Source organism: Marmota flaviventris, chromosome 12, assembly GCF_047511675.1.
Source record: "Marmota flaviventris isolate mMarFla1 chromosome 12, mMarFla1.hap1, whole genome shotgun sequence".
Taxonomy (NCBI): domain Eukaryota; kingdom Metazoa; phylum Chordata; class Mammalia; order Rodentia; family Sciuridae; genus Marmota; species Marmota flaviventris.
Window position 1 is genome coordinate 80,328,748 of NC_092509.1, and position 12,981 is coordinate 80,341,728.

Below are 12,981 nucleotides of genomic sequence, written 5' to 3' on the forward strand. Positions count from 1 at the left end.
GGGGCAGAATATTAAATGGGTCTTCTATATTGGTACAGATATTATGGATAATGATGATAGATATGATCATTTTAAAATTAAGCTTCTTATGACAAACCACATATAAACATTCAGGGAAGGACACCAGAATATAAAACTTATTTTTAAATCTGTTCAGTGTTTGTCCACAAATCAGGCTTAAATTTCTCTATGGTGATAGTTGTAAATAAAAAGTAGATCAAGAGGAATTAACTATTCAAATTGACAAAGGGAGTGATAAATTGATGACTTAAACATCTTCAATGCACAACTACAGGTCCATAAAAAATTCCAAGAAAAAGAATCCACAATCAATATGATTCTGTGCAACTTGATAACCTATCCCCCTAATCAGACATGTATGAAAGTTATTTAATTCCAGTATTCCTACTGAATACTCACTGTGTATATTTTCCATCCTGAATTGTTTGAATTTTGTAATAATGTCTTATGAACTAGATTAATCATTAAATGCAGTTATAGATACTGCTGAATATTAAAACATCTATTTTTATTATTTTAGCTTTGTAATTTTTTTTTAAGTAAACTGCACATCTTCAGCTTTCACTTTGATTTAAAACAAAAAGTAATGGAATGGGAATGTATAATTTAAGATTTCACTTTTTCTGGTTATTAGACTAATTGTTACTCAAACAAATATAATCCTACCTTATTTATCCAGTACATAACAGCATCTTCAATATCATAGGGTAGATCTGTGGCTTGAAAAAATGCTGAATACTGTTGAGCACATGCAATTACTTTTTCTATACTGACCATTTCTACAGTATAAGCCATCATTAAGGTATCTATCATGGCCAAATGTGCACTCTGTAAACACAAAAGAACAAATAGTTTAAAAATTATACTAAAAATTTGTTTATACATTTTAAACTATCAATATGTCCTAACAAATGACATGTAAAACTAAAGACTACAGAAAACTGGCCTTAAAAAGAAAGCATAAATCATTCATGCTAAAGATAAGTTAACTGAACCAAATTAATTTACTATATAAATACCTACTGAGGATTTATGTTAAGATATTCATTATCTTCTATTCAAAAGATGCTTTTATTCCTCTTCCTTCCCTCCCCCAGTACTAGGGATTGAACCCTAGGGTCCTCTACCATTGAGCTATATTGTCAGTCTTTTTTATTTTTTGAGACAGGGTCTCACTAATTTTTTCCATCCTGATCATCATTTCCTTATACATCATTTACAAAACAACTGTAGAGTCACCTTTGATACCTTTTCTCATTTTTCAGATCCACATAGTAGAAATGTATAGACTCTACTTCTAAAATGTTTCTCAAATCTCCTTCTCATTCTGATTGCTACACTTCCAATTCAGACTATAAATATTTCTCACACCTAAACGAGGAAAAAAAATCTTTAATAAGATTGTCCTGTCTCCAATTTCCTAATCATCTAATTCATCCACAACAGGACTTCAAGTTTTTCCTCTGGCTTTTCTTTTTTCCTTGCTTTTTTTCCAGACACTACAAAAGTAAAAAAAAAGTGGACAGTGCCCCTCTTCCAATTCAACTCCCCCAGCAATATCTTCACTTTGATATGTATTTTTACAAAAACCTTAATATCAAATAGGTATAACATTTCCATTGTTTCCAATCTTTGACATTACAAACAATGCTACAACATTATTTTTCCAGGAATAATTGTAGTTAAAGTGCTACTGGGTCCAAGGGTAACCACATTTAAAGTTTTGATAACTGCTAATCAGCTCTCTAGAAAGGTTATACCAACTTTACCACCAAGAATGTTACCAGTATGCCTGTTTCTCCACATTTTTGCCAACATTAGATATTATTCACTTTTTTATTTGTGTCTCTTATTTATAAAAGGTTAAAAGATTCCACTTTTTTTTTTTTTTTGCAATTCTCTGATTATTACTGAGCATCATTTTATGTGGTTAGCAACCATTTGTTATTTCTTCTTTGGAAAACTGCATGCTCATACTTTTTTGCTTATTCGTTCCTTTGGAATGTTTATCTTTGTTAATGGATTTTTAAGAATTCATCATATACTAGGCACATTAACACTGCCGTTCAAGTAGCAAATATTTTTTTCCTAGTTTTTCTTGGTAATATCTGTCAACCTCAATGTTTTCCTTTATGTCTTTGAAGTTTATACCATGTTTACAAAGGTGTACTTCATCCTGAGAATATAGAATATTTAGGAGAAAGCAGATGCTTTGTCTGAAGCAAAAAACTTCATACCGGCAATCATAAAACCAATGGTAATTCCTACTTACAAAGTAATTTACCTGTATTTTTCTATTACTTTAAAACCAAATGGAACTTATTTTTGAAGATATTATAAAGTAGGAACTAGATGCTTTTTCAAATCAAAGACTGCATCATATCATCAGTACATAAAATCTACCCATTTTCTACCTAATAGTCTAAACTCCTTAACAGAGGTAAAGCTCTTATGAGCTCATTTATATTTGTCAGTCTAGCCTGATAATTTATCAATTTCCTTCCCCATCTATTCAAAACAGTCACATAAGACTGCTGTTACCAGTTTTCAAATTTCTGTGTTCTGACTTCTTGCTGCCCTCCATACAATACAGACTAAGTGATGTCACTGGTTTGAATGTTACTTCCATTGTGAAGCTCTTCCTGTTCCCTTTCCAATCAAAATGTCTCATTCTTAAAAACAAAATAAACAAAATAAAAGTATAGATACAGATTATTATTGAATATTGTCTATGCTTGCATGAGATTCTGAATTAATTATCTGAAGTAAGGCATGGGCTGTGGTATTTTTAAACAACTCATCTGATAATGCTAATGAGCAAGCAGGGATGGAACCCACTAATTTATCTCATCTATGTACAGTCACCTGAATATGACTCTAATACTCTAGGTTGACAGTAAGACTCCTGAGGGCAAGGACATTGTCTTGTTATATTCTTATTCCCTACATTTAACAAAGTGCCTGGCAACTAGCAGAGGCGGAAGGGAAGAGAAAGGGAAGAAGTAAGCTTATTGGCTACTATAAACTGAAGAGCTGGCTTTACTCTGGAGTTTGAAGAAATGAATTCTGACTGTATAAGGAGGTAGTAGTGGGTGTAGTCTCTGAAAAACTTAGCAATATGTATGAGAAAGCAGATGCTTTGTCTGAAGCAAAAAACTTCATACCGGCAATCATAAAACTATTAGTAACTCCTACTTACAAAATAATTTATGTGCCAGATGGTGTGTGAAATATTTTATTACTGTATTACCTCTTTCACTTCAAATATTTTTTGAACTAAGACTGATAAGAAGAGACAAAATACACTTTTTATAATCCTCAGAACTCTCAGAAGGAAGTATTGCATTTCAGCTGGGCATGGTAGTACATGCCTGTAGTTCCAGCTACTCAGAAGGCTGAGGCTAAGGATCCCTTGAACTCAAAGAGTTCTAAACCAGCCTGGACAATGCAGCCAGACCCAGATGCTTAAAAAAAGAAAAAGAAAAAAAAAAAACACACATTTTATACACGAGGAATCTGAAGTTTAAAAATTTAAATAGTTTGTCCAATCCTACGTGCTCTATTGTAATCATGCAGTTAGCAGGAGCTAACTCATTTATTTGCAAAGAAAAAAATATTTTTTGGAAATAATAAACACACATAATAAGTAAGCAACAAAATTAAACACTAATAACTATTTCAAATTAAAATAATATCTTCATATTCTACCTCCTCCATGAAATCTTTTCCAGACTGCAAATCAACATTTGAAAACATTAAAAAGCAAAACGTGGGGCTGGGGATGTGGCTCAAGTGGTAGCATGCTCGTCTGGCATGCGTGCGGCCCGGGTTCAATCCTCAGCACCACATACCAACAAAGATGTTGTGTCTGCCAATAACTAACTAAATAAATAAATAAATATGTTTAAAAAAAAACCTGCCAGTTAAAAAAAAAAAAAAGCAAAACGTGGGCTGGAGATATAGCTCAGTTGGTAGAGTGCTTGCCTTACACGCACAAGGCCCTGGGTTCAATCCTCAGCACCACCAAAAAAAAAAAAACCAAAAACATGTTTTTGAGCAAAGACATCGAAAAACATCAAGAGTCATAAAAAAAAACTCATATACTCTTAGGATTCATCTTGGCAATTTGTTCTTAACAGATATATGAAAGGGGGAAAATAGCTATATAAATGAAAATGATCATTATGATATTTTACAACAAAAATAATGTAAACATTCAACTATAATGAGTAATTTATGATCTATTTAGCTATTTTATAATAGGTGAATATATATAATATAATATTGATTGGAAAAAAGAGATATTATGATGATGTTGTATGTACATATATAGGTATAGATACATGGGAAGCAGGAAGGAAAAAGGAATGAATAAAAGTAAAACTTACAAAATAATTTTCTTAGCATGTAAAATATAGACATATAATCTAAAATTTACCTCAAAAATTAGGATAGGATAATAAATACTAAATATAATTAACAACATTTTTAGAACGAACCTCATTTTGCTGATAAATAAACTTTGTAAATTAAAAAATTAATTTTATTATATAATTATTTCCATATGATATTCACTCATTTTAAGATCACTCACTTTTTTTTTTTTTTAAACACATGTGCTGAAGCAACTGTTTTTTTGGGGGGGTTTTTTGGTTTTTGAGAGAGAGAGAGAGAATTTTTGTAATATTTATTTTTTAGTGGACACAATATCTTTGTTTGTATGTGGTGCTGAGGATCAAACCCGGGCCGCAAGCATGCCAGGCGAGCGCGCTACCACTTGAGCCACATCTCCAGCCCCAAGATCACTTACATTTTATTATGTTTTTCAATACTTAATATACAAGATGGTGGTGAATTGAAAATTATGTATAAGAGAAAGTATATACATAATGGATCTAGAAAAGATCAATATTTTAAAAAACTCAAGGCCAAAATCATTTTGGAGCTTTTGACTATAATACACATTTACTTTCTTACTAAAGGAAAGTATTAAGATCAGAATAATAATACCCAACACTGAGTATTATATGCCATGTACTGTGTTAAGCATCTTAATGCTGTCATATACTATTTTCACTATATAAAGTTTTCAGCATGTTAAGTTTTCAGTATTTGTATTAAACTTATTGAATACAAAATAATCCTGAGAGATAAACACTATTTTACCGATGTGGACAGTGTGTAACCAGCTTCAAAGGTTAAACAACTAGGAGGAAATGGGATTCAAACTTAGAAGTCTGGATTCAGAACCCATATCATCTCACATCACACTTGCAAAATTAATCGAAACAGCCTATACCATCACTATCTGTACCACAGTAGGTGGCAACAGCAGCAATAACAGAAGCAACAGTGTATTTTCAGGCCACCAGGTGGCAGAGCAGAACATAACATCTAAAAGCAGCAGTTCAAAGATGGGTTACTGAAGAAAAAGGGAAAGAATGATGGGTTCCAGGACGGAAGGACGGAAGGAAGGATCAGTAAAGGAAGGATCATTAAACTAAAAAGCTTCTGCACTGCAAAGGAAACAATTAAGAGTGTGAAGAGAGAACCTACAGAATGGGAGAAAATCCTGGCTAGCTACTCCTCTGATCGAAGATTAATATTCAGAATATATAAAGAACTAAAAACATTTAACTTCAGAAAAACAACCCAACTGATAAATGGCCAAAAGAACCAAATAGAAACTTCTCAAAAGAAAAAACACTAATGGCCAACAAATAGATGAAAAAAAATGTTTGGTATGTGTTAAATTTTCTATTCTCATACCAACTGTGGAATAATATACCTCTTTTTTTTAACTTGTTTATTTTTATTTGAGCTTTACAGTTATATATAGTAGCAATTAGGGAAATGCAAATTAAAACTACACTAAGATTTCATCTCACTCCAGTCAGAATGGCAATGACCAAGAATACAAACAACAATAAATACTGACAAGATTGTAGGGGAAAAGATATACTTGTATATTGTTGGTGGGACTGCAGACCAGTACAACTACTCTAGAAAGCAGTATGGAGATTCCTCAAAAAATTAAGAATATAACCATATGATCTAGCTATCCCACTCCTTGGTATTTTCCCAAAAGATCTAAAATTGGCATACTAGAGCACTACAGCCACCTCAGTATTTACAGCAGCACAATTCACAATAGCTAAATTATGGAATCAACCCAGATACCCGTCAATAAATGAATGGATTAAAAAATTGTGATACACACATACAACACACACACACACACACACACAAAATGGAGTTCTATTCAGCCATTAAAAAAATGAAATTATGGCATTTGCTGGTAAATGGCTGGAATTGGAGGACATGATGCTAAGTGAAATAATAAGCAAACTCAGAAACTCAAAGGTGGAATGTTTTTTCTTAGATGCAAAAATGAGAGTAAAATAAAGGAAAGGGGGAGGGAAGGATAAGATAACATAAAAAAAACAATCAAATATAAATTAAAGTGAAAAGAAGTCTTGTAGAATAGAGGAAAGAGAATGGGAGAGGGGAGAGAAGAGTGGAGGTAAAAGAATGAGAGAAAGGGGGAATCATGAACCAAAATCAATTTCCATGCATATATGAATTTGTTGGGATGAACTCAACTACTATATATAACTGTAAAGCTCAAATAAAAATAAATAAATAAGTTAAAAAAGGAGATATATTATTCTATAGTTAGTATGAGAACAGAAAATTTAACACATACCAAAGCAGGTCAGTATAAGGGAGCAAAAAGCATGAACCTTAAAAACAAAGTCAGGAACACTCACTGATCAGCAAATATTTCTTAGACTAACCTATAGGAGGATTATGACACTTTTATTCCAGATGTTAACACAGGACCAAATGGTCTGCTATACCCAAGTGGTTGGTGAATGTGACAGCTCTGGTGAAGAAATTCAAAATACCTCTTTCATGAGATAGAAAATCTTAATAATATGACATCCTTAAACAACTGACCACACAAAGTGTTATTTTATTTGGATTTCCCTGGTTAAATATGTAAAAAAAATATACAGGCAAATGAAAATTATGAGCACTAGAATGTAAGTATCATCATAATGATAGTTGTTAGCTGCTGTTTAACTCAGTCCAAATTTTTAGGAAAAACACAATGGAGCAGTTGGGAGTTCTCTGCAATCCCTTCAGATATGCATAATAAGTATCTGGTTTATATTTTGTCATTAACATTTAGTGAATTTAATAATCACATTATTCAATGGAGAACTGTTTTAAAGACAATGGTAAATGGAAATATTAAGCTATCTTGCAAACTTAATGTACACAAGAAATAGTACAGCCCAAACGTCTATTGAAATGCAAAGCTCAGACTAATGGAAGATATTACTATTTACTAATCAGATCCACCGACTTTATCCAGATCACATTTAACCTCAGAAGGCAAGTTAAGAATGTTTAAATATGGCTATTGTGGATAGACACATACAACAATCACAAAGTAGTAGCTGAATGAATATAGTAAACAGTAAATAGTTTTAAAGCAGGGGTTCTAAATATGGCTGATCATCAAAAAAAAAAAAAAAAAAATCACAAATTCCCTGGCCTCAAACTTCAGAGACTGAGTCATTAAATCCCTTTTGAGAAGCCCAAGAATAGCATACTAATAGGCACCATTGCCTTTAAGAGTGCCTCACATTCTCAAGAGATTAACCTTTCTATAGCACATTTCCAATCATATTACTCTACAGTCAAAAGCCTTCAGTGACTTCCTTCCTGTACCTAAGAAACAAGTTCCAAGTATTTATGTAATATTCAAGTTCAAGATCTTAAAATAATCACTCTTTCCAGGTCTTATTTTTTATTACTCTTTGTAAATCTTATGGTCTGGCAACATAATTTACTATGGTTAGGACTATACAACCAAAATGCCAGGTTCAATCCTGACTGTAACATACTATGTGATCTTTGGCAAATTCCTAATTTCTCTGTGCATCAATACTCTTATCTGTAAAATGAGGGAACAATAATAGTACAAAACAATTCGTGCCCTAAAAATAATATAACTTGTATAAAAAATTAGGTTAGCGGTTATAAAATTTGTCAGAATCAAAATGAAATGCCATTTTTCTAAAAAGAAAAATTATTAAACTATAGTTCTGTTCATTTTTTCAACTTTTGTATTATCTACCTCGATCCTAAATTATTCTAATTTAATATTTAGCTACAACTCTCCAAATAAGAACAGAAACTACTTTTTCCAAAGCTCTATAAGCTGAAACTGTACATCATGATGTAGGACCTTACAAACAAAGTATTAAAGCCCAGATGGGTTCAATGATGAATTCTAGTAAACATTTAAGAAATAAACCATACCAATTCTCTCTATAATCTCTTTCACAGGCTGAAAGCAGAGGGAATATTTTCTAACTCATTCTATGAGGCTAGCAATACCCTAATATCAAAACCAGAGAAGGACATTAATAAAAAAGAAATGTACAGCTCACTATCTCTTATAAACATAGATGCAAAAAGCCTCAACAAACAACAACAAAAAAGTTAGAAAAACAAATTCAACAATACACCAAGACCAAGTGGAATTTTTCCCCAATATATAAGATTATCTCAGTATTTGAAAATCAATTAATGTAATCTATCACATGGACTAAAAAAAAAAAATCACATGATCATATCACCATATAGAGAAAAAGCATTTGACAAAATCCAATACCCATTCATAACAAAAACTCTTAGAAAACTAAGAATAGAGGGGAACCTTCTCAACTTGATAAAGCATATCTACAAAAATCTTACAAATAAGATCATACTTAACAGTGAAAAATTAGAAGCTTTTGCAGTAAGATTAGGAATAAGGTAAGGAGGTCACCTTTTACCACACCTTTTCAACATCATACTAGATAGAAGTCCAGCCAATGCAATAAGAAAGGAAAAGGAAATTAAAGGTATACAAAGGAAGGAAGAAACAAAACTGTCTTTGTCATAAATATGATCATCTCTGTAGAAAATCTGAAATAATTAATAATAATAATAATAATAATAATAAAAACAACTCCTGGAATTAATGTGATTATAGCAAGGTTGCAAGATAGAGTTAACACACAAAAATCAATCACATTCCTATATACTACCAATGAACTCCTGAAAATTTGAAAGACACCAATATAAATCTAACAAAATAGGCACAAGATGTGAGAAAAACTACATTATCATTCTGATAAACAAAATGAAAGAAGAATTGAATAAATGGAGAAATTCTATGCCCATGGATACAGATTTAATACTGTCAAAGAGTTCAGTTCTTTCCAACTTGATCTACATATTCAAATGTAGCCCCAGTCAAATTCCAAAAAATTGTTTTGTGAATATTGACAAATATATCTAAGCTTATACAGAAAGGCAAAAGACTCAGAATTGCAAACACAATGGGCAAAGAGAAGAATACACTTGGGAGAACTGGCCACCTGACTTCAAAACTCATTATAAAACGACCGTAATCAAGGCAGTGTAGTCGTGGCAAAAGAATGGACCAACAGATCGATCAGAATAAAGAGCCAAGAAATAGACTCACATAAATATCTTTGACAAATGATATTTGACAAAAGAGTAAAGGCAATGAGAGCAAAGACAGTTTTTCAATAATGGTGCTGAAACAATTAAACATCTACATGTAAACAAACAAAACAGAAAAGCATAAACACAAACCTTATGCCCTTCACAAAAACTAATTCAAAATTGATCACAGACCTTATACTTCATTATAATAATTTATTTTCATGTTTTCCCCAAACATTATATCAATTAATACTTTTAGGGAATTAATGGAGTTACTAATGAGCCATCAAAGATATGTACGCAGGAAAAAAAAAAACCAATAACCATCAAAATCATAAAACATGGGATTTATGAAAATCCCACTAAAGTAGATGATTATATCTAACAAATCAAGGTTTAATTGTATAACATGTATTTTCTAAATGTCCTACCCATAGTGACCTGGGAAAATTTTATTTTTATGATAGTTTATATATGGCAGCCCAGACTTATCCACCACCACTCAACATAATTGCTGCTACTTTATGCCAACAATGTAAAATGATTACTATGTTCTTTCATTTGCAAACCAATATGACATTCCTAGCATATTTTAACCAGTCACATATGTTGTACTCCCAAGTATGTTTGTGTTTTACAGCTTTTCAGATTTGAAAGTTTTCCAGGCATATTTGGTCCTATGCCAAAAGCTGTGCTTCAAATCTCAAAATCAAAAACAAGTTACATAAAATACACTGATATATATTTTATCATATAAAAATAACCGTCAGTAAAAGCTCCAGTTAACATTCAAAAAATTGCCTGAAAGTAATCTGTCAGCAAATTTCTTTCAGCTGGGTGTGTATGGAAAATGTGCCTGACAGCACTAACTTTATCAGAAGAAAAAGAAACAGAATCACTAAGCTTATGACATAATCACTGCTGTTCCCTAATTTGCCTCTACCACCCAGTTAGGCTTCATTTCCCAAACATTGTATAAAAAAAGAACACTGAAGGTCATAATATTCCCCATGGTAACTAGCCATACCAGGTTTTTATAAACTACACAGACAATTTTCAGTTGAAAAATAGCAGCGAGGTTCACAAGAGTTTAACACAGTCATGGCAGATACTCAAACAACATACAAGAAGTAGAAACAATTGTCCGGCAACCTACCAAATGTCTACTAGTCACACATGTCTTTCAACATCACTACTTGTTGGTAAGCATTGCCCATATTAGCATTCAGTGGGGTGGAGCTAAGAAACCAAACTTTACCCAGGCCATCACCTCATAGCCTCTGCAGACACTGGCCAGACCCCACAGCTATCAGAAAAAGTAAAGAATGTGGGAGTTACTTCACTAAGGAGCTGGCAGGAAAACACATGCTTACTTGAAAAGAATTTGAATCTATGAACCAGTGTGCTATACTGGATGTTGTTAGCCACAGAGAAGTTAGATTTTTATTCCCCCAAGTTAAGCAAAAATTGACCTGGTGACATAATTTTCAAGAAATGCTTCTACCTACAGTATAACTATCAAATCTCCATTCTGGTTAATGCTAAGGTGAAGATATATGTAAAGGGATTAAAAAAAAAAAAGACTAATTTTTAACCCTCTCAGTACCAACTTTTACTAGTACCAACTTTTAAAATAACTGCCAAGTACTGCTTACATGAAATATCACCTCTATAATTTTGGTAGGCCACTTTATTTATTATTTTTTCAATATCATTTTTTAATTGTAGATGGACACAATATCTTTACTTATTTATTTTTTTATGTGGTGCTGAGAACTGAACCCAGTTCCTCATACATGCTAGGCGAGCGCTCTACCACTGTAACCCCAGCCTTGGTAGGCCACTTTATATACAAGTCTTTTAAAACACTAATTTGTAATGAATAATTAACTGTTGACATTTTTAAACCTACATTTTAATTGTAGACATTAATAACTCAATAAATAATGCTATTATCTATCAATAATAATGCCATTTAACAAAAGAAAGACTGAAAATATTAGTTTTGATAAAACATCAAACTATCCAAAGAATTTCTGAACCTGTGTCATCTGCATGCAAGGCAAGCACTCTACCAACTGAGCTAATATTCCCAGTCACCCACATCATTTAAATTTTTATAAAAATAGAAATTTCTGTTTTTATTTCAAAACTATGAAAAATATGAGATTATCTTAAAATATCATTTTTCATGGTTTAGATATGAGGTCTCCCTCAAAAGTTCCTATATTAATGCAGGAATATTCAGAGATGAATGATTAAATTATGAGAGCGGTAGCCAAATCAGTTCATTCTAATCTGAATGAACTACCTGGGTGATAACTGTAGACAGGTAGGAGGGACATGACTAGAGGAGGTGAGTCTCTGGGGCTGCCACTGGAAGGGTTCATCTTCCCCAAGACCCATTCCCTTCCCCTTTCTCTGCTTCCTGGCCATGTAGAGTAGAGGAATAATATTCCTTTACCACAACCTTCTGCCATGATATTCTGCCTCACCTTCAGCCTGGAGTAATGGACTTGGCCAACCATGGAATGAATTTCTGAAACCGTGACAAAAAATAAACTTCCTCCTCTAAGTTATTCTTGTCAGGTATTTTGATCACAGCAACAGAAGCTGGGCAACACAATGTTTTATATCATTAAACAGTCAGCTAAAATATTTTCCTAATCTGAGATACAAGACCCAAAAAATGATTAACTGTCAAAATGATGGGGGAAGATCAAAGCAAGCATGGTGGCACATGCTTGTAATCCCAGTGGCATAAGAGGCTGAGGCAGGAAGATCACAAGTTCCAGGCCAGCCTCAGTTACTTAGTGAGATGGTGTCTCACAATGAAAAATAAAAAGTAGCTCAGTGGTAGAGCACTCCCAGGTTAAGTCTCTAGTGCCACCAGAAAATAAATAAATATACCAATGTTTAGGACCTCCTAAACATACAGAACAAGAAGATCACGACACTACTCAGAGTTGTTTGATTCTTTATCTTAAAACTAGAGCTGTTCTGCATAGTATTTTCTGTGTTTTACTCAAATATCCATGCCTCTAACAATTCTATTACTTGCCCTCTCTTTTTACCCTAAACATGCCCTCCCTGGGCATCTCAATTTCTATAGTTTCAATAACCACTACCACTCTGCAGATTCCCAAATCCATTTCCAGTCCATACCTCACTGAGCATCTATGTCTGCTGGCATCTCCTGTCCCAAACTGAATGTCTCACCCTTACACGGTACCATGGTCATTTCTCTTACTTCAATTCCTTCTTCTCCTCTTTTTCCTATTTCAGTAAAGGTCACTAAAATATACAGTCTGCTTAGTCTAGGTTATATAGTCTAATTATTTCTTTCAAAATGGAACTCTGATCATGTCATTGTTGTGATTAAAAACCCTTTATTGGGGCTGGGGTTGTGGCTCATTGCCTGCCTAGCAT

General features: G+C 32.9%; 1 protein-coding gene across 5 annotated transcripts in view; it reads right to left on the reverse strand.

Annotated features, from left to right (window-relative positions):
• Window positions 1-12,981, reverse strand: part of Camsap2 (calmodulin regulated spectrin associated protein family member 2) — a 91,041-nt gene that overhangs the window by 39,801 nt on the left and 38,259 nt on the right. For all 5 annotated transcript variants that reach the window (XM_071600195.1, XM_027945686.3, XM_071600194.1 and 2 more), the window contains one exon: window positions 688-849. In XM_071600195.1, the coding sequence (XP_071456296.1) occupies window positions 688-849 (162 nt within the window). The remainder of the gene's footprint in view (window positions 1-687; window positions 850-12,981) is intronic.